The 26,892-nt window shown below is 28.4% G+C and overlaps 2 protein-coding genes across 3 annotated transcripts in view; both read left to right on the top strand.

The window, feature by feature from the left end:
• Window positions 1-552, top strand: part of LOC100208076 (N-acyl-phosphatidylethanolamine-hydrolyzing phospholipase D) — a 35,266-nt gene extending 34,714 nt beyond the window's left edge. The window contains exon 6 of the mRNA XM_065817717.1: window positions 415-552. The gene's annotated coding sequence lies outside the window, so the exon portion shown is untranslated. The remainder of the gene's footprint in view (window positions 1-414) is intronic.
• Window positions 488-24,283, top strand: LOC105846065 (N-acyl-phosphatidylethanolamine-hydrolyzing phospholipase D). Of its 2 annotated transcripts, none has more exons than XM_065817719.1 (6): window positions 488-668; window positions 12,254-12,479; window positions 12,951-13,367; window positions 18,986-19,345; window positions 23,777-23,971; window positions 24,079-24,283. In XM_065817719.1, exons 1-6 carry the CDS (start codon window positions 628-630, stop codon window positions 24,142-24,144), a joined length of 1,305 nt encoding a protein of 434 aa, XP_065673791.1. In that variant the 5' UTR covers window positions 488-627; the 3' UTR covers window positions 24,145-24,283. The 2 variants fall into 2 exon arrangements, with proteins under 2 accessions (XP_065673791.1, XP_065673793.1); XM_065817721.1 differs by lacking the exon at window positions 488-668 and adding an exon at window positions 11,771-11,876.
• The last annotated feature ends 2,609 nt before the right edge of the window (window positions 24,284-26,892 follow it).

The raw sequence follows: 26,892 nt of genomic DNA, 5'->3' as shown, positions 1-26,892 counted from the left end.
TAAAGTATGTTGTACATAATACGTTTCATTTATTGCGAGAAGCAATTTAAGATGGATTTAAGTCTGTAATATAAACTGTCACAAGGTTTATACTTCCAGCCTACATCAGGTCAAAGATTGATTTGCTATCAATAGTATGCATTATCAACAGGTGTGGACTGGGTTAGTAATTGGATCTTATTATCAAGATTGTTATTATCCCTGTGCATTTTTTACACCAAAATTCAAAGCCTTCAATTTTCCTCCCTTTAAGTCACGGGTTACTTTGAAAGTTACTATACACAATAGTAAAAAAGTTGTCAAAAATGATGAACTACAGATATAATTTAATAACACTTATACTAGTATTAAGTCATAAAATCAGTTTATTGGGACTAACTATAATGGTGGCTGTAGTATAAACAATTTCTTTAGGATGGATATCATTTCAGCTACATGATCTATGAAGTTGTTATTCAGCTGATTTGAAACATCGGTTTTAATTAACATAAAGCGTCTGAGTGTGTAGAAGACGACAGCTTTGCAAGCAACTCATAACGTGTTTCAGTTTAAAAAAGTGTCTTTTAGAAGCTATTTGGGTTAAAAATCTGGTAAATAAGAGTTATTATGTACTAAACAGATGTTTTGATGTTTGACCAAAAGAACTTTAATGACATCCCGCGTTTTTTGTATGTCAACATTTGTTTATTCCTACAATTTTTCATAATAAAAGTTTATTTTTATTGTTTTTTTCTTTCAAAAAATTTGTTAAACTTTATGTATTTTATTTCATTCTTATTATTTATAATTTTTATAATTTAAATTTTTTTAAATTAATCATAAAATCTTTGTTTCTACTTATAAATATATAAATTATTAGGTATTTACACGAGAAAAAGATTTTTGAATCACTTTATTTAGTTTGTTTACAAAAAGAAAGTTGTTTTCATCGGAATTCCTAAAGGGGTTTTATAGTTATATAAATTCGTGCAACGTTGGTAGATAAATATCTACATTTGTTTAATGATAATAATACGAAGTTGTTATTAAACAAATTAAAAGGTTATGTAAGAAAAGGGAGAAATTTTTCAAAATTTTACTGAAACTATAACGAAGAGATAAAATAAGAAATCAAATTCATTTGCTTACTTTTGATGAAAGTTTAGTTTCGAGTCTGGTGCATCAAAACACAAAACAAAGAGGACGAGGCATCAAAATGCAAAAGCTAAGAAGGAAACGTTTCTTGCAACACAAAGAAATGCTTTATTAAATTTTGTTACTCGTGAGTCGCCACCACATTCGGCAACATCAACTTTAGACTTCAGATGCTTAGAATGAAGAAAATGCACAATTATTTTTCCAGAAAGAAATCATGAGCACAGAGGATACAGGTTCAAACAATGCAAACGAGAGCCATATCAACTTTAACTGGAAAGATACAGGTTTATGGCAATCTTCAATTAGCAGTAAAGAATCTGTTTACTTGGTCGAAAAAAGGGTGGCCTATAGCTCAACCTAATATTGAAATTTCGTAAATCGTAGATTATGACGTTTTTGATTTTTAACCAACAATTTTTGATTTTTATATTTACACCTAATTAAAACATATACTACTAATTTTCCAATCTACTAAATCGTTGACCTACTGTATTTTTGACCTACTGAATTTTCAACCTACTGAATATTCAACCTACATAGTTATAGAATTTTCAATTCTATAACTATGCATTTCGGGTATGCATTTTGTATGTTTTGTTGTTGATTTGAATACGAGCCTAATTGATCAGCCTTGGCGCAGTGGTTTAAGCACTGTCTTCAGAACCGGGAGGAAAAAAGTTCAATGAATGTTTAGAAAACTTATTGATTGTTAATTTAAAAAAAAAATTGTTGTTGAAAAAAAACAACAACGTTAAAAACACAGACCAGATAATCGATTGAAAATTAATTTATCGGTTCAATTAATAAATTGATTAATTAATAAATCGGTTGAAACTGAAAATCAATAAAATAGATCGAAAAATAAATCGGTTGAAAACCAAAATGTCATAAATCGGTTGAAAATAAAAAAGACAATATTCAGTTGAAAACAATTTAGGCCTCAGTAGGTTATCTAAAAATGAGTTCCACTCTTTAGTAAATGCTCTTTTTGTAGAACAACTTAGTAGGTCAAGGTTTTTGTAAGTCTAACTATCTGACACGGAAAAAAGACCCTTTTTAATTTAGGAACAAAGTTTCCGCAAGATGAGAGGTTTAAAAAGAGGCCTGCGGGATTTTTTTAGGGAGTTACGAATTGGTGAATGTTCAGATCAACTGAGCAGTTTTGTGCAGAACGAAATTTATTTTTTGTGGTTGATTTGTTATGAAAGTACGATTCATTTGTAGAAGATCATTTTAGCGTATATAAAACGGAAATTTCATACTGCTCTTCTAAATGTTGCTATAGCAACTTTCATTCAGCTTTGACAATTAAGATTAATGATGCTTGTTTTGCTTCGGCAAAAGAATTCAAAATGAGGTAATGAATCTGATTGGCGATGCTGCCTTAAAAAATTATAAATAATGTTAAAAATTTGAAAATTTATTCCATTATTTTGAAATGTACATCTGATACTCTTACCAAGCGGAAATGATTATGATTTTGAAAATATGCAATATTGGGAATAGACCAGAAATAAGCGAATATTTTGTGAGATTCCGACCTATAAATGGCAACACTGGTTCAGGTCTCACAAAATTATGCTTACAAATGCTTAAAGATCAGAATTTAAATTTGCACACAATTTTTAATTTTAGGTTCCCCAAGAAGTCTTTACAGTTTTATCACAAAGCACCGCGGAAGAGCATTTGAATGGAAATTCACGCCTCCTTATTTACCGATCTTATAAAACTTGCCCAGAGATAGCGATGAACCACCAATCTCTAGCTTCTGAGGCAAGCGCACTGACCACTGCGCTACAACTGCTCAACACAGCAATCTTTAAAACTCATATACAAAATCTGACAGTTGAAAGCTGGTTGTTATCAAATAGCAGCAGAGTACGATGCTCTGGTGGAAGTGGCTAAAAATGCCGACGATCCATAAGTAAGAACCAAAAAAACTGAACCTGCAAAACAAGTTTAAAAAATTACTGATTTTGGTTAATTTAGCTATCTGGTACGAATTATTTTTTAAAACAAATATCGTCAACAAAATGATGCAATTAAAAAACATGGAATTTGACACTGGAATGAATAAAAAGTGCAACCAAGTTTATGAAAAAAAATTTACAAGTGGATTTGTATCTGTTCAAATTTAAGCCAGAGAATTAGATCAATAATCAAAAATGAAACCAGATGAAATCAAATTTCCAATTGCCATAAGCTTGAGAAAAAAGAAATGTATTCAATTATAAAAGATACTGCTCTTCCAAATGTTGCGACAGCCTTTCGTACAGCTTTGACAATTTTGATCACTGTTGCATTGGTTGAAAGAAGTTTTTTCCAAGTTATAACTAATCAAAATCTAATTGAGTACGGCTATGATGGAAAAACGCATAAACAGTCAGGCGATGATATCTATCAAAGAAGATATCGCTGATAGATACCATTGGCAAATAAATGAATAATTTTTTAGTTACCAAGTTCACTTTGTCTAGTGCTTCCAGTTACATAACAGCGGCTCTGCACACAAGAAAGATAATAAGTTTAAAATTGAAACGTTACAAGTAATAACAAAAAACATTGAATTATTTAAACTACAGTTACACTAACTTTAAACTTTTTTTAATTTTAATTTTAGATTTTAATTTAATTCATAATAATGTAGTCTAACTATGAAATCTTGCTTGTGTGTAGATACTACTTTATTACATTTAAAGAGGTCATTTATACTTATGCTTAATCTATTTATGTTTGTTACTGCTTGATGTAGAAAAAGATCATCTTCAAAATCTTTAGATTTTGATAAATAGAAATTAAAAAAATCAAACCATATTTTAACACTAAACATTTTATATTAGTATTTCATGACATTATGTTTCAGTCAGCATTACTGAGCCTTGATAAGTCAAACAAATTATAGTTAAAGATTAAAGTATGAACAAATAGAAATCAGTGGGTTAAATACTGAACCCTGAGGGATCCTACTTTCAACTAATCTTCAATCCAAAATAAACTCGCTTATACATACTTCAATATTGATTACATAAAAATCGCACCACGCTAAAGTATTGTTTCATATTCCTAAAAATTCTATCTTCAAATATAGTCTCCGTTTGCGAACGGAATTGCTTTTCGAAAATCAAATAATATTACATCAATGTTGTGGCCATCTGCAGGGATCTTGTAATAAAGTCCATAGATTCAAGCAAAGTAGCGATATAATTTTTATTGCTTACAAACCCATTTTGCTGTTTTACAATTCAGCTTCTTGAAGTTAAAAAGTTCATAATTACATCTCTAATAATTTGTTTCATAAGTTTACTAGCTACTATAGACAATATTGGACGATAATTAGATGAGTTAAGTTTACATGCGGTAGTGGTGTAGTGGTAGAGCTCTCGCTTCATAAGCGAGAGGTTCCTAGTTCGATTCCCGCCACGTCCCAGGTAGTACCGCGCTCAACTTGTTTCTCCGCGCAGCGGCCTTGATCGTCAAGGTTCGTGTTTTGGAGTTAGAGAGTTGAGAGAGGGTTATAACCATAAGTAGCCTCCTCATCTGTAGTGGCCTTCTCGGCCTTGGGGAAGTGAATTATAAAAAAAAAAAAGAAAAAAAAAAAATTTCCAGGGGCTACTAAAATAAGTTTTAGTAGTCCCTGATTCTTTCATGAAGAGGAAAATTACATTTACATTTGTAGAATTGCATTGCTAAATATAAGATACCATTTCAAATTTAAACTACTTGTTAAAATAAAGAGGGATCGCAAAGGAGTTAGAGCATAAATTTTAAACTTTAAAATGAACATTGTTGACGCCAACTGTTTTGTGTGCCTTCAAATTTTTCGTATTTTTAAGCACAATATCCTAATTTTATACAATCGTCTAAAAGTTTGTCGGTGATACCTGGTACTTCCATCTGAAGATATTCGGAATCTATTTGCTAAAAACAACTCTGCAGAGATTTGATTGAATGTTTATATACTTTAAACTTGTTTTTTGACCCTGACTTTGACTTTGTTGTTTTAACTTGACTCACAAACGATATGTTTTACACATTTTTTTTAAATGTCTTGCTAAATAGTTTGTAAACTTGGAACTTAACTTTAAGTTTTAAAATTTTGAGTTCCAATATATAAATCATAATTATTTCTTTCTTTTAGTATTTAATTTTTTTGCATGTTTTTAAGATTTTTATTCTTCCATAGATGGTTTTTTATAGTGGGTCTTAATTTTAAGTTTTATTTTAACTATAAAAAAAAGAGCTAAAGGTTAGCAAACTGCAAGTTGCATATTACATAGTTACTATTAATTAGCTAGCATTACTTTATTTTTGTTTATTGTAACACTATCAATTTATTAGCTACATATTGAGGTCTTCAAACAATTGTTGATTTTAAAATAAATAGTTAAGCAAAGTAAATCAAGAATATTATGACAATATTTACTATTTAGCACTTTTTTGTATCCACAACTTTATTATGATAAATGCATTTTGTTAGAAACATTTATAAACTTCATAAATATCAGCTAGTGAAGAAGAAGGAAAATATATGAAAGCTGCAGGTTTAAAGTCAACCTGATAAAAAATTTTCACTTAACCACAAAGAACCCTTAAAACATCATGGCATTGAAAACAGACAACTTCTTACACCAACATATATAGTTTTTCTCAAACACCTCGTGGGCCTGGTTTTTTTTAACAACTGAATTCATAGATTTACACATTCTCTTCTAAGGCATCCATGACATCAGAATACAACTTTGCAAAAGATTTTTTTCTGAGTTAACATAAACCTTGCTTCATTTTGTACTTTTAGTTAAATGTCGCATTTTTAAAGTCAGTTTTATAGCAATTAGTACCAGGATTTTTTTCTAATAAACGGTAATTAGTTCCTGATATTAACTCATTAGCAATTACAGTTTTAAATATTTGAATATAAAGGCACCAAATAAAATTTTTATTTGATATCTTTATTCGTTAGACAGCTTATACTTGAACAGTCAAAAATTATATTGACTCCTAAATATTATCTGATTTGCTTCAAATTTTAATAAAAGTTTTCTGATGTTATAAGAATGTATGCTTTGTAGATCTATATGTTCTGTTCTTTATGGTGAACAGAATTTCAAAACTTTAATTTTTTTTGGGCCACCCTATAGTCCTATAGTGTAACGATCAAATATATAAGTACTATAAAATATATAATAGTAATCTATTATATTTATATCAAATGTATAAATACTTAAGAAGTGGATCAAAAGAGTTTTTTTTAAATCAAAAATTTAAAAGTGTGTTATTATTAGATGTTTTTCAAATTTTCTCTTAAATGAGTTGTAATTCCATTCTTGTATCCCATAAAAGTCTTTTTGAAATGAAACACAAGATTTACCAAAGTTAAAATGAGAAAACGTCGAATAAATATTTTATTTTGCAGATTGTACTTGCATTTTTCTTTCAGCAAGTATAAGCTATAAAAGGAAGTTAGCAGTTTTTCATAAAACAAAAGACATTATAAATATTAGGCTGATATATATTTAAGGTGTTCATTTTAAGTAAGTGATGCTTACCACGAGTAAAACAATCTTTTAAGTTTATATAACATGCAGTATGCTTTTGTAAACATTGAACAGTTTCTAGTATACTTTTTTTGACACTATCCCATAAAGTCTTTCATTAGAAGATTTGTTGATAATTATAATTTTTCCGATACTTGCAATATTGTTTTTAGCATTGTTAACCCAATTTTATCCATTCAAGATTTTTATTAATTTAAATGCACCAATATTTTGAAACACTTTTTTGTTTTACTTCTACTTTTAAAGACTGTTGTAAGTTAACAAAAAAGAAATTTAAAAGTGTATCATCGATAAACATAATGGTCGTTAAATTTAAGGCATTATAAAAGTCTTTAATATAAATTAATATATGTAAAGATCGTAGTAACACAAAGGCCGTAGTAAATCTTTGTGGTCACTCAACAAGTTATATCCATCAAGCTTAATGATACCTTAAAAGTTTCAGTATTATCTATTTTTTACACTTAAAACTGGTTTTTATTCCTCATGTGCAATATACAAGCCAAAATTTAGCAAACATACATTTACCGTGTACAATTTACTCATTCTGAATAAGTTTTCAGTATTTGGTTGCACCACCCTTAGCTTTTAAAAGCGCTGCAATTCTTTGTTATTATTAAAATTTTACATCCTTATTGCTACAACTTGGGCTGAGTTAACACAGTCTCTGAAAAAAATTTTCTAAAGATTCACCTGATGTTTGATGTCTTATAAGTAGTTGATGCCTTGAAAATACTTTATTAAGGGTTTTTATGTATCAATTTTTCAAGGTTTCAATAATACTTTCATAAGAATAACCCATTTTAATGTAATCATAAGACAAAATTAATGGTGGAGCAAAGTTCGTATGGAGCATCCTCTTTACAATCCTCAATAAAGTTCTCAATTGTTTACTTCCAATGCTTCCATTCTTTTGAAGCAGTTGATCAACAGAACGCTATCTGTTCTGTTGTTGTCGGAGAGCTCTTGGGGGACACATCCTGCAATTTTCCACACTTTTCCTAGCTTTTTGAGGCAAAAAACGACCATGGATAGATTCACATTGAAGTCTTCAGCTAGTATTCATGTTGCCAGGTAGTAAGTGACTGGGGCCCTGGACCCGGCCCCGGCTAAAAATGAGACTCTTAGCAAATCTTTTAGCCTCGACAAAATTCTAAGATTGAGCAGGGCTAATGGGGCTAGAAAGTAAATTTAATACTTGTTGTATTATAATTTTATACTTACATTTACTATTTATTTTAAGGGTTATTTTAATGACTATTGCAGCTAAAGAATTGTCATCGGAGTTTTAATTTGTATATATATAAGATTTTATTTAATAAACATGATAGAATCAATAACTATCAGATAGTTGTTTTTTAAACACGCTAAGACTTTCTTACTATGCTTAGACTCTAAAGAACCATCAATCAGAGATGTAAATAAGATGATAGCATACAATTTGGTAAACGTATGGTCGAAGGCGGGGTTGCCACCGATATTGTATAACAGCATTCTGAAAAGCTTAGATAAATTGGTAACTGATACAAAACGATTGAGGTGTGTGAAACGATTGATATTTGTGAAAAGAGAAATTCATCTACATTTCAGTGCCAACTTTGTTCGTTCAACAAATTATTTGACATTTGTCCTTGGTAATAGTTCTTTCCTGGGAGAGCGATAAAGAAAGGAGTTTTTGCAATGACAATGAAGAAGCTACTAATTAAAAAGGGAGATTACATAGTGGACATGATCCCAAATATCGCAATGTATTTCAGTACAAAGAATGTATTTCTGTCAAATAATGGAACGAACAGTAGTTAGCAACCGAGATGCATGCAAAATCATTAACGCTTGCTTAAAAAATATATCATTTGATTCACTACAATACATATTAGATCCAGTAAAATTTAGAAGGGAAAGAAAACTGTAGCGACAAAAAAATTTCGAAGAACATGCAGAATTGGCCACAGAAATCATTGGAATTGGTTTTGATGGCCGTATTGACAAAACCCTAAGGTTGGTGAAACAAGACGATGGTAAAGTTAACAGGGCCACTTCCATCGAAGAAGATTGTTACGTTATCTGTTCATATTCCAACAGCGTCTACTTTGATCACATTTGTCCTAAAAGTGGTAAAGCAGTTGATGGTGTGAAAGAAATTATTTCAGTTTTAAACGACAGAAATTCTTTTGTTGGTTGTTTGTGATGGAATCAATGTAAACACGGCGTGGAAAAATGGTATCATTCTTTTACTTTGGTAAACCTCTTCAGTGGTGTATTTGTTTGCTTCATTTAAATGAGCTACCTCTCAGAGCAATTTTCACTGTACTTGATGGCAGTAAATCTGGTTCTACTGGTTCTACTGTATTCAAAAGCATTCTTGGTGATCAACTATCTTTTGCTACTTGTTTTCGTCCATAAGTTGACTTTGCCAGTGTAAACGGAGTACTCATTGAAACGTCTGATGATGTTATTCTGAATCTCCGTAAAGATCAGAAATACTTACTTAAAGCCTGCAGTGCTGTTATCCGAGGATTCCAAATTTGTATGTAGCAACAAAGAAGTATTGCACAAATACCTCTCCCGGATATCTCAATCATGCCAGGTGGGTCACAATTGCCAATCGTCTCCTTCGGTTATACAGGTCGATAAAACCAACGATAAGTCTGATAAAAATTGTTGATTACATAGTCAAAGTTTACTGTTTTTGTTTTTTTTTAACCTAGAAAAATCGGAAACGCGTTGAAGGAGCACGTAATTTTTTCATGATTATGAAATGTATTCGTAGTCTTAATCATCCTGATTCAATAGCAATTGCCCAAAAAGTATTGCAAAGAAACTTTTATTTCGCTCATCTTGAAAACGTTTTGTTATCAGTCATCAAAGACGAAGACAAGAAAATAGCGGTCGATGCAGCAAAGAAAGTTATTGTATGTAGAAGAGAAGATAATACTGGTAGGGTACGTGTTTTCTCTCTACAAAAGATTTCTCTCAGTTTCCATGCTTCTTCATATTTAGAAATGATCGACTGGTCAAATATTGGTATCTCTCCTCTTCCGGTTTTATCTGAAGTGAGCAATGAAAACCTCTTAATTAATGTTACAAATGGCACTCTACAAGTTCCTGATAATCCATGCCATTCTTAAAATGTTGAACGTCTAGTAAAAGAAGTATCTACAGTATCCAAGATTGACAAAACCTATGAAAAACGTTATGGAATGCTTATTTCCTCTTCAAACTCGAAACGTAAATATCCAAAATTCGACAGTAAAAAGGACTTTATATAAGGATTTTGCATTTTCACATTCTTTTTTAGTATACAAATGCAGCGTTTTTTTCTTTACATGGTGTTTTTACTTATATTTAGGTAATATGTATAACCGTGGGTCTCATACTCATATAATATAAGCAAAATTTGCCCTCCCCCCACCATTAAACTAAATTCAAAAAGGCAAATATTTTTCAGGTAGTCATATTAACAATGAAAAAATCAGAAAAATTAAAAATATGACCCACCCTAATATCTACCAATCGAACCAAGCATTTTTCATACAGTTTTCAATGGAAGATTAGAAAATTATTCAAGTTTCTAAAAAGCTAAGAATTAAAGTTGCCTAAAAAATCCGGGGTTAACAGAAACCAAATCCTTTTATCCACCGCTACGCAGGATACTGGTATTTTAAAGACATATTTTATTACCCACTATGCGGAGTATCGGTAACGAAAGGGTTAATGTATCTCTCTCTCTCTCTCTCTCTCTCTCTCTCTCTCTATATATATATATATATATATATATATATATATATATATATATATATATATATATATATATATATATATATATATATATATATAATACATTTATTTAACCTTAAAATTAAAAATTACGAAATTAGTTATAATTCAGAAAATAAGTTTCAATGTCACTCAAACAGCAAAAAATTAAAAAACAAACGTTAAATAATGTTTTAAGGTTAGTTAAGAAAAGATTCATCGGGAAACATAACTGTATTTATAAAAGGTCATTAATATAATTATATATTAATATAACTAATATAATTTATATAAACTAAGAAAACCAAGGTATAGAAGTTTGTATTTGCTATTGCCTCTTCAGAACTGTACCACGTTTCCTTTACCCATACCATGTAAAAAATATTGATGTAACCTCTAAAAAGTTGCAAAAAATTCTAACTGCATGCGTATTTACTAAATTTTAACTACACACTTAAGTATGCATATTATTGAAATCACCAAATTCAACCAAAACCTTTTAACGTTTTTAAAACTTTTTCTGTAAGTGTTAGCAAAGCGTGATCCACGTTTTGCTAAAAATTAGAATATATTATTGCGCAAGCCACATACGGCTTGAAACAAAATCATCCCATAATATAGTCTCTACTTGTTAATGTTAAATATTGAGTGTATCAATCTTGACGGTCAGTATAATTATTCACACACGCCAATTACCAAACTTGTTAGTAGTTTTAATGTCTGTAACATTAAAAAAAATGACTGACTGGGGAAAACTTTCAGGAGCTCAAAACAGATAAAGAAAGGGGAATAGATAATGAGAACTATCTGAACGGCTTGTTGAAAATGATTTATCAAATAAAAACTCAAAAATTTGAAACAGACATCAACTTTAAGTTCAGAAAAAGTTAAGAGTACAAAGAAAACGTTTAATACTTAAAATTTGAAATAAAAATGTGGATCAAAGCAGATTATTCAGACTCCTCCAGGAACAAATTACCAATATATAAAAACAATTTCAGAGGTCTTATAATTTAAAAATTATTAATCTCTATAAAGTAAAATAGCTAGTTCGAATTTTTCAGTAATTTTATTTTATTATAAAATTTTTTTTGGCAATAATTGTTACCAGCAAAATGTATTGAAACCAGGTACAAGGCAGTAAATGAACTTATTTTAAAAAGAATACTGAATGATTCGTTAAAATTAATGCGTTTTACTTATTAAATAAATGTGATTGTGATTTTTATTTTAAATGCATTATTTAGTATTCATCATTCTGTTTTCTAAATGGACAAGATTTGTTTGTCAACTACCAGACTTTTTTTAAATAGGTTTAGAAATTTGTATAAATTAATGAAAGCGTTTTAAATAATATGACGAAATGAAAGAATGCATAAAGAAACATTATACATTGCTCACCTTATAGCTCAGCTTCGTTTAACATATGTATATACTTTTTTTTTTCAATATATGTCTTTTTTAATTCAAAAAGTTAGTTTTAACATTGTTGAGAATAAGTTTGTTCAATAAATAGTAAATAAGTATTTTTTTTTTTATGACAATCATAAAGAGACAGTCATATTCACAATGGGTCATCATATAAACCTACTTAATAATTATATTTGTAATAGTGCAGCAGATCTGAAATGTAGAAGATTTTTTAAATCTGAATTATTACATGTACCTACTTGATCATGTCTGCAATATTTCGGCTCTATGCAATTAAAGTCTCGCCTAACCAAATCTTTAGGCGAAAGTCACGTGTAAGCTTTTTCAGCGGCGAGACAATAATTTTAAATAAAACTGAATTTCTTATACTTTAGAAAACTGAGCATGTCTATCAATGAAGAGTATATAAGCAAACCTATTGCTGTCCAAAAAAAAACAATCAAAGTTATAAGTAAGCGAGATAAAGATGAGTATCCACGCGCTGAAATAAAAGACGGAAAATATGTGTTACCCTGGAAAACAGATGAAGTGGCACCCGACGTTTGGAATCATTTAAAGTCAATATTTTCACTTGATAGCAGTGAAGTACCAAAAGAAGAAGTATGTAATAATTATATATTTTTTTAAATTATTTTTTCAATTTTCTTATTTTAATGTGATTTTTTAAGAGTTTCGTTGTATATGATTTTGTTTGCCTGCACAAATGTTCTATCATTCTTTTGGACTACATATTTAAGATATCTTTCTTTAGGCTTGCATAATTAGCATTTTTTGCATAATTAGCATTTTTTGCATAAATAGCATTGTAAAAAGTGTTATTGATAAAATAGTTTATTAAAAAGTTTAAAATACTTCTTTTCAAATACTTCGAAGTTATAATAAAATATAGTTGTATTGAACATTATTATAATTGAAAATATTATTGTAACAGTTACCTATACAATAATAACTGTGGGTATATATAAGTTATGGGTTCACATAATTTATATTTTTAGCCTAATTGATAATAACGTTTTTTTCAACATACTAATATCTTCGGTATTGATACAACTATTTTTGTTGTTTTGGTAGAAATTGAATGACGTGCCCTTAATGCAACTTACAAAACCTGATCCCCAGCTCATTGCAAACCCACCAGAAAATGGTATTCGTGTAACATGGTTAGGTCATGCAACTGCCTTATTTCAGTTGGATAGTGTAAACATATTGATAAACCCTAATTTTAAAGCAAAAAGCACGAAACGGTATCGACCCCCTGTTTACACTGTGGAACAATTACCTCATATCGATTGCGTATTTATTACAAATACTCATGTTGGTTACTTGGACTTATCTTCAATAAAACAGCTCATCGATCGTTTTGGCGAGATGCTTTTGTGGTACGTGCCTATGGGAATGTGTGATTGGATGACAAAAGCTGGTTGTGTCAATGTCATAGAGATGGACTGGTGGAATGAAGATGAAATTCATTTTATTGATCAGAATATTGTAAGTAATCAAATTTTTATACAATTTTATATGAAACATCTAGCATCTTTTTGTTTTATTTTGATGGTTAAGATGCTTAACCAGGGTCATCCAGAAGACAAAATACTCTGGCTAGAACTAGATTTATTTCTATAAAATGTCTATAAAAAAAATTTTTTTTTTCAAAATAAATCTGCAGTTTGAAATTTGAAACTTTTATAAGAAATTTGAAAAAATAAAAAATGAATTATATATATATATTTTTGTTATATTTTGATAATTGTTTTTATTAGTAACTTATTAAGTTATTTAGTTTAAATAACGTTCCTACAAATCATTTTAATAAAAACAAAATAAAAACAAACATAACTACATAATCTATGAATTATGATAATAACGCACAAAGTTTTATTCTATTCAAGGTTTAAAATAACCTTGATTATATTAACTACACTTCAAAGGATTTTAACAAGAAAATAAACGATATTTTTGTTATCAAATAATAGATTATAAAAATACGTTTTAAAAACAAGACTGGCTTAAAAAAGTTATTTGGGGGTAAATACATTTTTTCTCTAATTGAGTATGAACTATTGCAATAAATAGTAAAATAAGCATCTAATAACAATAATTATAAAATTAAGGATTACATAAAAATAAGTGCTTCACTAGCCTCAACATTTTATAAGAAAACGTGAAAAAAACGAAAACTTCAAAACGCATTTTCTTAATAGTGACAATTGATAAACACTGCATAATTGGTGTGGTCTATACATAAGTAAAAACATTTCATTAGTCATAGTATTTTTAAATTGATCTTGCTGGTTCAGATTCTATTGACTTTAAAACTTATGACAGGTACAAACACATTGTAGCGTCCCCCCTACCCTAAAAAAGCAACTTTCTGACTGTTTTTTCATATTTTGGTCAATTGTTCCTATTCATAGGCTTGCCACCTTATAAAAATGTATAAAATTTTAAAAAATTAACTTGTTCTCTAAAAACTTTGTGTAGAACTTACGCCAGATTTTACTAAAATAGGATTCAAACATTTTTGACAACATTCTTAGCTTAGTTCTATGCATTAAAATTAAAACTTGCTCTAAATTGAGTTTTTAAATATTTAAAATACAAGTACATGCGAAAGACGTTTTGCTTGAACTCTAAATGCAATTTGACATGCATGTTTTTGTTAACTTTAAGTTTTTTAGTTTTGTAAGATTGGCACTTATAAGCATTATAGCAAGTGCAGCATCCAAAGGTGCTGCACTTACTATGAGCAACTATGAATAAAAGCAAGGTATAAATCTTTTGTCAAATAATTTTCAGAAAGCATTAAATTTTGTCATGGTATTGGGGAAATATAAATTTTTGGAACAACAACAGCACTAATATTTAAAGTTTATTGTAAATACGTTTATCCACAAATATATTAACTTAATTTCGCATAATAACGTCAGTATTGACAAAATATTTTCTGCATATCATTATTCGTTTAAATAATTGACAAAACGATCAAAAATATTTTAGGTTAGTTTATTTATAGACAACCAGCTGATTTAAAAAATTAAAATTTATTTTCCGCATTGAGTTTAAAAAAGTTTCAAACCCGAAAATATGTTTGCATTAGAGGTGACGTTAATATAAGTTATACAAAATAAACAGCATTAGAGTTTCCAGTATAGCACAGAAAATATGATATATTTTTAGACATGCATTAACAATAAAACAAAAGTATTTAACTTTAAAGTAAGTTTTAAAAATGCAATAACAAACGTTCAAAACAAACCTAATTTACGTCATAATCCTAAAATTATTTTGTTGCTTCTAATTTTTAAACAATGCTTTTGTGGAAAATAGGTACAATATAAAAAATTATTTACAGGGGTATCAATACTCTTCGGAATATTGTTATAGTTTTCAAAAATGTTTCGCAACATTTTGAAAAGTCAAACTTACTTTTAATGCAGACAAGTCACATTTATTTTTAATGTAGACATTTTTAATGAGTTGTATTAGTATTTTACTTTTTTTCGTAGATTAAAATCTTTATTTTGTAAAACTTTAACAGAATTCCAAAAAATATTGATACCTCTGTAAATAATTTTTTTATATTGTACCAATTCACGGCGTTAATTTGTGTTCAAAAATCTCCCGATTGCCAGTTTGCGGGTGTTATCACACTTACAGTCATAGTAAGTGGAAACAATGTATAAATAACAGTATAATTTTAATGGACCCAATCGATATCAAAAGTTTTTGCGAAAAGTTGTGGTTTCTATCGGTACAGACAGTTTGCGCTAAGCTTGAATTTTATTTATAAGAAAACGAGTATGTTTATGTGCCTCATCCTATCATTTTTTAAATCTTGAGATTATACTTTCACATTGATAGCATAATATCAAATAGATATTTGCAGAAAAAATATTACAAAAATTGGACACTCCACTTATAATTGTACTTCTGAATAAAAATTAATTATTAAAAAGCTAAAAATCTATATGTAAAATATTTTTTTAAACTTAAAATTTCGTGAAACACCAAAATTAAACAATCTCCAAAAACAATTTAAAGAAATTAAGAAATATAAGTAATCTATTTAGTAAATAAAATAAAGGGAAAATTAATACCTAAAATACCTAAAAAACAAAAATAAAAAGTTACTACTGTCCTATCAATTTATCATACATGTTCTATTTTCATTCAATTTATAAATTCTATTTCATAAATCTACACACACTGTAATTCAAAATATGAAAATAACTGTAAGTTATTTTCATATTTTGAATATCTTATCTTTTTTATAAAGATTATATGAAAATATTTAGAAATGATATCCATGAATAAAATCCATGTCTAAAAAATATATTAATTAATTTGAACAAATATAATTTCTGAAATTGAGACATAATTAAAATGCAAAAGGATTTTCAGAAATAAAATGAAACCAAAAAATTTGTTGCTTGTACATTTTTTTTTATGTTTGCCAGCACAAATTTTTTAATAAAAAGCTTTTAAACTAAGCAGCCTTGCAAGTCATTATATCTGTGATACCTATTTTGAAATTCACAATACTTGAAGTAATCTTTTTGTGACATACAAAACCGGAGTCCTTTTGGATTTTTGCATCCCTACTTGGATCATGACTTTACTTAGATAACCTTATTGTGTTAAGGTTCATCATGGTTTTTAATAATCTGATATCTTGTATCAGATTACTATAACCTCATACAAAGTATATCTGATACCATGTATCAGATGTTTATTAACTTTCAAAAACAAACTACAAATTGTTCTTGTTTTTGAACATGCAACATATAAATGGATATCAATAAATATAAATGAGAGAAACACAGTTTTTTAAGATATACACCAACATTTGTATGAAAAATTATTAATATAAAACATTTAAACCTGTAAAATTTGAAAATTTGTGGAGACTTCAGCTCATTAGTTTTATAATGTGACATATTCAAATACTCGTTTGAATTCACTAATTGTAATTTCTAAAATACTTTTTTCTAGCTGTTTATACATTTTATTCACAGTTGTACCAGTCTTTACATTCCTGGAGGTCAATAATAAAACTTTCAATAATAAAACTGTTGTAATCAATAATAAACTTGTTTATCAACTTAATAATAACTTAATAATAAGTTAATAATATGTAACCAAGTAAAAAATTTATCCTTCATAAAAATATTTAACGAAGTTACAATACATGTATACAAAAAAAAAATGCAGAATAAAATTCAGACAATTTTAAAATTTAATGAACATAACTTTAAAATTCATGAATACGAAATAAAAAAGAAAACAAAACAAAAATATAAAAGTAAAAATAATAATTAATATAAACAATTATAAAGATCTAATAATAAAAAAGATAAAACTAGGAACTTCAAAAACTTTCAAGCATTTTTTTTTTTCTCACAAAGCCTGCTTACTGCTGCCAAATAAAATAACAAGTAATATTTAGTGTGTTTAAATATCCTAATAACACAATTACGTAGAATAAGCATAAACTTACTTCATAAAATGATTTGAATGCATTTCTCAGTTAAACACGGACAACGCTGATGTGTAGCGAGTCAAACGTTGCAAGTTAAGATATTTATAAACATTTTTTGATACTGTTTTATATATATATTTATACCTACTAATAAATATTATTTTTATGAAATACATTTTATCAACTATAAAAAAAAAGTTTTTAATGTCAAGTGACAAATAAATAAAAAATTGAATAACATTTACATTTTAAAATTCAAGATAGTTTGTTTTTTAATCAAATAATAAAAAAATATTTTTTAAAAATGGCTGCCAGTTTTCTGAAAATTAGTCAAAAACTCACATAGAAACATCAGAGATAAACTCATACTTATCTTTTACATCATTTATAAAAAAATTCCGCAAGTGGTCCTTAGTGTGTTAGTTCATTCATTGTTTTAGGCTTTTTGAAAATCAAATTTTTACAAGAAAAAATAAGATATCTCAAGATATATTTATTAACTTTCAAAATCTCTAGTTAAAAAGAAAGATATTAATGCAAGTATCAATTTTAAATGTAAAATTGTGTGTATAGAAGAGGTAACATAGTGGTTTGTCGAGCATCTTTTTGTAGACTTATTTATTATGATTAAAATAATACAAAAAATGTATAAAAATATATATATTCTTCCATGAACAAAAAATAATTCAACATATTAACACATTAAAACATTCAATTTTTGACTAATTAAATTATGATCCTTGGTTACTTAACTGTATATTTTAGTGTAGACTGAACCAAACGTAAAAAAATTCCAGTCTACACGACATTTAATTTTAATAATAGCGCTAGCAATTCGTGCTAAAAGATTTAAAGCCGTGTCGCTAGAAATTTCTAGTGACTACATTTAAAATGTGATCCGTAAAAACAGCGCAACAAAGTTTTAAACTAAAATCAAAAAATTAAAAAGTCATAAATACAAAAATATAATATATAGATCATGCTAGTTAAATTTAAGAGTCCAATATACATAAAATACATGCAAATAAAAAATACATAAAATATTTGCATATAAAAAAGCACCCAAGAATTTTCTCTAACTAAATTATTTGCATGTCATAAGTTTTCAAATAACACGCAAATGTTAATGTAAACTTTTTTTTTTATATATATATTTCGTCATCTTCTTTATAAATTATTTACAATTTTTTTTTAGTTAAGATGTGACGGTAGCAGGCAAAAGACAAATGTATTATCATCCAGCCCCGTTGCATCATTTACATATTAAACAAATAAAAAGAAACCATCATATAAAAAATATTACAATCTCAGTAAAATAATAATAAATACTTTTAAATAAAAAGTGTAACATTTTTTTTTTTGAATACAATACAACGTAAGATAAAAAAATAAATAAAATTTAAAGATAAGTAATGATGTTAAGGGTGATGTCGCTTTTTAACAAAAGGAAAAGTTAAAAATAAAAGAGAATAAAATAAAAAGCAAAAATAAAATAGTATTTGAGATACGTCATAATCATACGTCACAATCAAGTAACTGTTTTTTTAAGATACTTTCAAAAGTTTGATTTGAAGTTGTAATTTTACTATTATTTGGGAGGATTTTGTAATTCAATTTCTTTTTAAAGAAAGACAACGAAGAAGAAACAAAAACTACTGTGTTTAACATCGCATGTACGCCATCACAAAGTTATCACAACCGTAGTTTTGATGACGACAATGCAGTGTTGTGGTGCAGTTGGGTTATTCGTAGTCCTCGTTATAAAATCTTTATATCAGGATCGACTGGTTATGCTAACGTATTTCAATGTATTGGAAAGAAATACGGACCATTCCACATGGCTGCACTACCTATCGGTGGTTATGATCCAAAATCTAGAAATGGTTATAGCAACCTTACACCTGAACAGGCTGTACAAGTCCATAAAGATATTCTTGCAGTGTGCTCCTTGGGATTATCCTGGGGAACATTTACATTTAGCAATGAGGTAAATTATGACTAATATTATTATTCTATGATAGCTATAGACAGTAAAATATTTTAAGTGCACAACAGGTTATTAAATGAATCTTAGATAACTTAAAATGAGATATGATGTATAATGTTCAAATTATTTTATATATTTAAGGTGTATTGAAAAACATTTAAAACCACAGCTTGTTAAAGTATCATTGCAAAATTTTGGTTGCTAATATTTTTGCAAAAATTCTATTATTCCTTTGACCTGATAGTGAGTAATAGTTCGTAAAAATAGCAACTGCATTGGATTTGCAGTTGGACCAACCGTATATCGTGTTTACGTGACTACATCAAATTTGGAGTCCACGGGTAGATCCAGAATATTTTGGCCTTCAAGATAAATTTGAAGTTTCATAACATAATTTCTCAGCATTCAAAAACTGTGACTATATACAATTTGTAACCACCTCAAATTGAGGGGGTTTAAACTTTATATGGTTATAACCTTTGAACGCTGAAATGTTACACTATGAAATTTAAAATTTTTTTAATGAATATAAATCTAGTTGAGAATAGTGCAAAAAATGTTTTATCAACTTGTTGCTCTCACGTTTAGGTATTGGACGTAGCATCCTTATTAGGGATTGCTAGCATATGGTATATTAACAATTTAGTAAACTGTTTACCGTATAGCATGCAGTAAAGTATACTGGAAAGTATACCGTAATCAAAAACGTTTTAACGATTTACGTAAAACAAATGTGTTTGTTTTTTATTAATTATTTTTGTGTGTTTTAATATACTATTAACCATTGATTATTCTCACTAAATAAAAAAAGTTGAAGTTTTTGTTCTCACTCACTAAATAAAAAAAGTTGAACTCTTTGTTCAAAATCAGCAACCGCTTGATAATGGATTAATCCATTTTCAAGCGGTTGCTGATTTTGACCCTACACAGTGTTATAAAATGGGTTCTAACCTTGACTTTCTGACCCGAGAAAACCCTTTTGTGGAATGATAGCCCACACTATGGGAATCACTTGGATATAAGTATTAAAATCAGATTACAACGTCCTGGCAAGTTATTGACAGGGCCGTACCGAACGACGAAGACGTGGGGGGGGGGGAGTGAAAATGAAAAAAACAAATTTTACCGACAAGATTTTTTTTTTTTTTTTTTTTTTTTAGAAGCCAAATTTCAGTTTTAACCGACATATACCATAATTTTCGAGTTTTCCGTCAAAAACCGACAGAATATAGTACAAAATATAGGTTATTCCAATAAATATGAACTCGGGAAACAAAAAGACATATTCTGAGAGTTTATCGTGTATCTAAAATGGAAATTATGCTTTAAAATAAATATTTTATATGAGAAGCTCATCAAATAATCATATTGTGAAAGTTGGAATTGACGGTGGGAGAGGATTCCTGAAAGTAAGCCTTGGAATTATTGAATTAAATTCAGCAAAACTCAATTGCACAAACAAGTTTTTCAAGGACACTGGAGTTAAGCGGCAACTTATTATTGCTGTCTCTGAGGACCTGCAAGAAAACTACTCAAATGTGTCTCAAATTTTCGAATTGAACAATATGAGAGACCAAAATTTTGTTTTGTCCTGTGACCTAAAACTGGCAAATATAATTTGTGGTCTCCAAGCACACTCAAGTGCACACCCCTGCACCTGGTGTGAGTCAAGTGCAAAGGACCTTTTAAATCAAGGAAAATTAAGAACTTTCCAATCTCTTGATCAGAATGTCTCACTTTTCAATGCAGCAGGATCAAACATCAAAAGAGCTCGTGATTACATGAATGTTGTTCATTCTCCTGTATTTGATCTTGCTGGTGGCACATTAGTTTTGGACTTCATACCGCCAATGGAGTTGCATCTCCTTATTGGTGTTTTCAATCATCTCTTTGCTGCCCTACTAAAAGTTTTCCCTCAAGGAACTCTTTGGACTGATTCACTGCACATTAAACAACAGCCTTTTCATGGAGGGCATTTTGCAGGAAATGAGTGCAGGAAGCTGCTAAAAAATATTGATTTTCTTCAATCTATTGTCGAGAAACACTCATGCTATGCTGCAATACCATTAGTTGATGTATTTCGAAAATTCAATGCAGTAGTGTCTGCCTGTTTTGGATGCGTTCTTGATCCAAGTTATGTACAAAAAATTGAAGCTTTCAGAGTGGCTTATGTGGCACTACAAAATTATTCTGTGACACCCAAGGTTCATGCTGTATTTTTTCATGTGAAAGATTTCATTGACAAACACGGCCAAGCTCTCGGACTTTACTCAGAACAAGCAACAGAGGCAATGCATCACAACTTTCAAGTGCATTGGCAAAGGTACAAACGACCTAACCATCATCCTGAATACAGTAAAAAGTTGCAATGCTGCCTTGTGGACTTTAATAGTAAACATTGCTTGTGAAAAGAGCCATTTTAGAATGATTTTTTCTTGTATTAGAATATTTATTTTAAAGCATAATTTTCATTTTAGATACACGATAAACTCTCAGAATATGTCTTTTTGTTTCCCTAGTTCATATTTATTGGAATAACCTATATTTTGTACTATATTCTGTCGGTTTTTGACGGAAAACTCGAAAATTATGGTATATGTCGGTTAAAACTGAAATTTGGCTTCTAAAAAAAAAAAAAAAAAAAAAAAAATCTTGTCGGTAAAATTTGTTTTTTTCATTTTCACTCCCCCCCCCCCCCCACGTCTTTGTCGTTCGGTACGGCCCTGTCAATAACTTGCCAGGACGTTGTAATCTGATTTTAATACTTATATCCAAGTGATTCCCATAGTGTGGGCTATCATTCCACAAAAGGGTTTTCTCGGGTCAGAAAGTCAAGGTTAGAACCCATTTTATAACACTGTGCCTAACAATTGTTATCTTGCTACATTAAAAAAATCAATTAAAAAAAAACACTTTAACTATGAGTTTACAGTCATACAATAAATATGGTATAGCAGTTTAACTTATTATGATAACATAGTTATTAATAAATAAACTATTAAATTATCAAGTCAGTCCAAAAAAAGTAAATAGATAAACTAAAATGTATACTAACTTTTAGTATACCAAGTAAAAGGTTAAGTATACCGTAAAGTTAATATACCGTATACTGTTACCGGCGATCCCTAATGCTTATTTGCTATAAGTACATATATATATAAATGTTTGAAGTTTGCTCCATGTCTGGAAGTTAGCTATTTCAAAGGCCAAAGTATACTGGATTTGCTCCTTGTAGAGTCAATCAAATATTTTTACAAAGAATTTGTTAAAAACAAATTGTTTGTAAAAAAAGATACAAGTAATTTTGTAGCACATGTTAAAACAAAGCTTAAATTTCAGAAACATTAAGAAGGAAAATCCAAATATTTTAATGCTTTATTTCAAGTTTTTATGAAATTGTTTTAATAGCATTTTTAAGACATGTTTTAGTCTATTAACTTATAAAAGCGTTATCACGTTGGGGATCGTAACGACGGGGGAAACCCACTTTACCCCAAAATATAAAATTTATATATTAAAAACTTTTTAGTCCCCCAGTAAATACCGGCCCCGTAATTGCTGTACATCATAATCACATGGCTTTAATATTCCAAATCGTCACTTTTATTAGGGTTTATTCAGTTAAACTGAAAAATTGGAGGGATAAGCCATTTAGACAATAATGAGCTAACTCAAGAAAAGCTTCTCCAGAAATATCTTTATAATCACCAATGGCAGCCTAAAACTCAGATGTCTCTTAAGAAACAGAAGTAGTTTGTTATAATTCATTCTTAAACAATCAATGAGATCAATCTTTTGGAACTAAACTTTAGTTTTCTAAGCGTTTTTCCCTATCAGAACTTTTAATTTTTGATTTTGAACTCTTTGAGAAGAAAAGAAATCAAGTCCATTGAGTAAAGCTTTATTTTCTGGCAGTCTTGTTTCAAGCTCTTTCAGTGCTCTGTTAAGAAATTTGAGGCATTATAATTAAACATTCTTAATTTCTCAAAAGATAACTTACAAAGTTAAATAGCTGCATAGCAATGTATAAAGAACTCAGTCCCACCAGAGCTTTCTTAGAGCTTTGAATATTCTTCTTTCCATTACAAACGATACCATCGGCTGTTGCCAATTTAATACTTTCAGTGAAAACTTTTTTTTTTTCAACATTTAAAAAAAAAGTTATGTTTTAAAATATTTTTTTTGAATAGTTATCTTTTAACATTTATATATAAAATATTTTTACTTGAATATATATATATATATATATATATATATATATATATATATATATATATATATATATATATATATATATATATATATATATATATATATATATGTATATTCAAGGCTCATATTATAAGTTTTTCTTTGGTATTGTATTACATTTTGTTTTTGAAAAATAGTTTCAGGCGAATTTATGTAACCTTTTTAGTTATTTAATTGCAGCATTACTTAGAACCCCCTCAGCGGTTAAATGAAGAACTAAAAAAGTCTAACATGTCTGTTATGCAGTTCTTCCTTCTCAAACATGGTGAATCTAGAATTGTTGAGATAAAGGAAACTGATGGTGAAAATAATGATATAGTAGTTGGTAGTGCTAATGATTTGTCTTCTAAAAGAGTGATCACTGAAGATAACATAGTAAATTAAATTTTTTTTGTATAAGTTTGTCTTTATATAAACATTTATCAGCTCGTCAGTTTTTTATATATATTTTTACATTTAACACTTGAATATTTAATACTTAGGTAGAGAAAGTTGAAACTGAGTTGCTACAGGAGTTAGTTAACGACCGAATTAACGATATTCAATAAGAAACTTACTATATCGATAACAGTTGCGCAAATCACCCTGAACCGTAACGACATATGAAAAAGAAAAATTAATTTAGAAATAGATTAATTGCACAAATATTAATTGCTTTTAATTTTTTATAATTGAAGTAAAAACTTGTCTAAATTTTTTTTTCTTTCCAATTACACCATGCATATTCAATAGGTTAAATCATTTAAATTGTCGTTTGAGTTGTTTTATTTTTTTTATTATTTTGAAAACGTTTTTATCTTTTTAACGTGTTCTTAAGTTTTTATTTCTTTATTTTGTTTATTTGTTTGTTTAGTAAAGTTCAGTTAACTTTTGGGCATTCATACCTCAGACGTAAATTAACATTTTTCAAAATTTTTTTCTGAAATATGAGATTATTAAATTCTTAACTTATACTCGGTATTTTATTGAAAATGATATCTATCCGCACAGTGAGCCAGTTATGGACAAAATTTAAGATTTTAAAGTCATCCAACTTTCTAAAAATCATATACAATGTGTTAGAACACACACACACACACACACACACACACAAACACACACAAACACACACACACACACACTCACACACACACACACACACACACACACACACACACACACACACACACACACACACACACACACACACACACACACACACACACACACACACACACACATATATATATATATATATATATATATATATATATATATATATATATATATATATGTATATATAACTAAAGTTTTGGAGTTATTTTATTATATTTGTTGCTAAATAATTCTTAATCATCTTTCCGGAACGGCTTTATAATAATTTAGTGAAAAATTGACTATTTTTTTATAAACTTGTTTACGTAGTTACACAGTTTTATTTAATTATATTTGCATAACAACAGTATTGATTGCTATTTTATTACAATTTAACATTTAAAAGGTAATACTTAGCCAAAGTTATGGATGCTAATGTCATTTTAAGGTGTAATAAATAAATATTAGAATTAACTTTTCTGAAGACATTAATTTAATATATAAATTTTTTTTTAATTTTTTATGAAATTAATGACATCAGTTTTCCCAAAGTAGAAGTAAATTACAAACATAAAAAAATTAAATCGCCATGGATTACAAAGGGTATACTAAAATATTCTAAAATTAAACAAAAACTTTATATTGAATATTCAAAATCAAAAATAACTGAGAGTAAGACCATCTATAAGAATTACGTATGATTATTTGAACGCCTACGGAAAAATTCAAAAAATATATTCTTCACTAATTTACTCAAAAAATACAAATTATACTTAAAACGCACTTGGCAACTAATAAACGAAATTACTGGTAACACTAAAAAAATGTTGCAATTTTAGCCCTCAGTTATTAAAGTAGATGATAATCTTTTGTTTTAAAAAACAATTGCTTCCGAATTTAATAAATATTTTATATCTGTAGGACCAAACCTAGCCGAAAAAATTCTAAACCCAAAAAATTAATAAAGGAAACATATGACCCTCTAAACTCGTATCTAAATTTTTTTGATTTGTCTTTTGAAGAGTTTGAAAGTGCTTTTAAATTGTTAAAGTCAAATAAAACAGTTGGTTCAGATGATGTCAATGAGAATGTTTTTATAAACTGTTTTGACGTTTTGAAAGACATACTTTTCCAAATTTTTAAATGCTCTATTAATCAGGGAGTTTTTCGTGATGATTTAAAAATAGCATAAATTATTCCTATATTTAAAGAAGGAGAAAAGACTAATGTGAAATACTATCTTCCAATTTCTATCCTCTCTGTTTTTACTAAAATTTTAGAATTAAAGAATTTTGTACAACAGAATATACAATCACCTTTTATCAAACAAATTATTATATAATATGGATTTAAAAAAAAAATTCAACAGAGCATGCTATTATTAAGCTTACAAGAAATATATCAGACTCATTTAATAATTCTAAATTAACATTGGAAATATTTATTGATTTAGCGAAAGTGTTTGATACCATTGATTATAAAATTCTTGCTAAAAAATTAAAATATTATGGTATAACAGGCAATATTTTAAAATTGTTAAAAAGTTATTTAACTAATCGTAAACAATTTGTTTACGCCAATGAAACATTTTCATCAAATTTGTTAGGTATTACAAGTGGAGCTCCTCAAGGATCCATATTAGGACCTCTTCTTTTCCTTATTTTTATTAATGATCTATACAAAGCCTCGGATTTAATAACAAATATATTTGCTGGTTACACTAATTTATTCATGTCACACAAAAGCATTCCTTCTCTATTTCATTGCGTGAACATCGAGTTAATCAAAATATCTGACTGGTTTAAGACTAACAAATTATCTATTAACATTGATAAAACTAAATGGATTCTTTTCCATTCTCTTATTAAAAAATATAAACTGCCAATTAACAAGCCTAAACTTGTTATTGACAATATACAAATTAAACAAGTAACAGTAACCCACTTTCTAGGTGTTTGTATAGATGAGAATCTTACATGTGTAGGAATATTGTACATAGCAAGAAATGTTTTAAATAAACATATTTTAGTAGAGTTATATCACTCATTTATTCATTGTCACATAAACTATGCAAACATTGCTTGGGGTAGTACAAAGAAAAATAAACATAAACCTCTTTATTGTCAGCAGCATGTAGCACGTCTCATGTTTTATTGTCAGCAGCAGCATGTAGCACGTCTCATATATTTTAGAGACCTATAGTTATACTCATGCCAAGTCTC

Source organism: Hydra vulgaris, chromosome 14 (genome assembly GCF_038396675.1).
Source record: "Hydra vulgaris chromosome 14, alternate assembly HydraT2T_AEP".
NCBI classification, from domain to species: Eukaryota; Metazoa; Cnidaria; class Hydrozoa; order Anthoathecata; family Hydridae; genus Hydra; species Hydra vulgaris.
The sequence above is the reverse complement of the archived record's forward strand: the minus strand, read 5'-3'. Positions and strand labels throughout refer to the sequence as shown.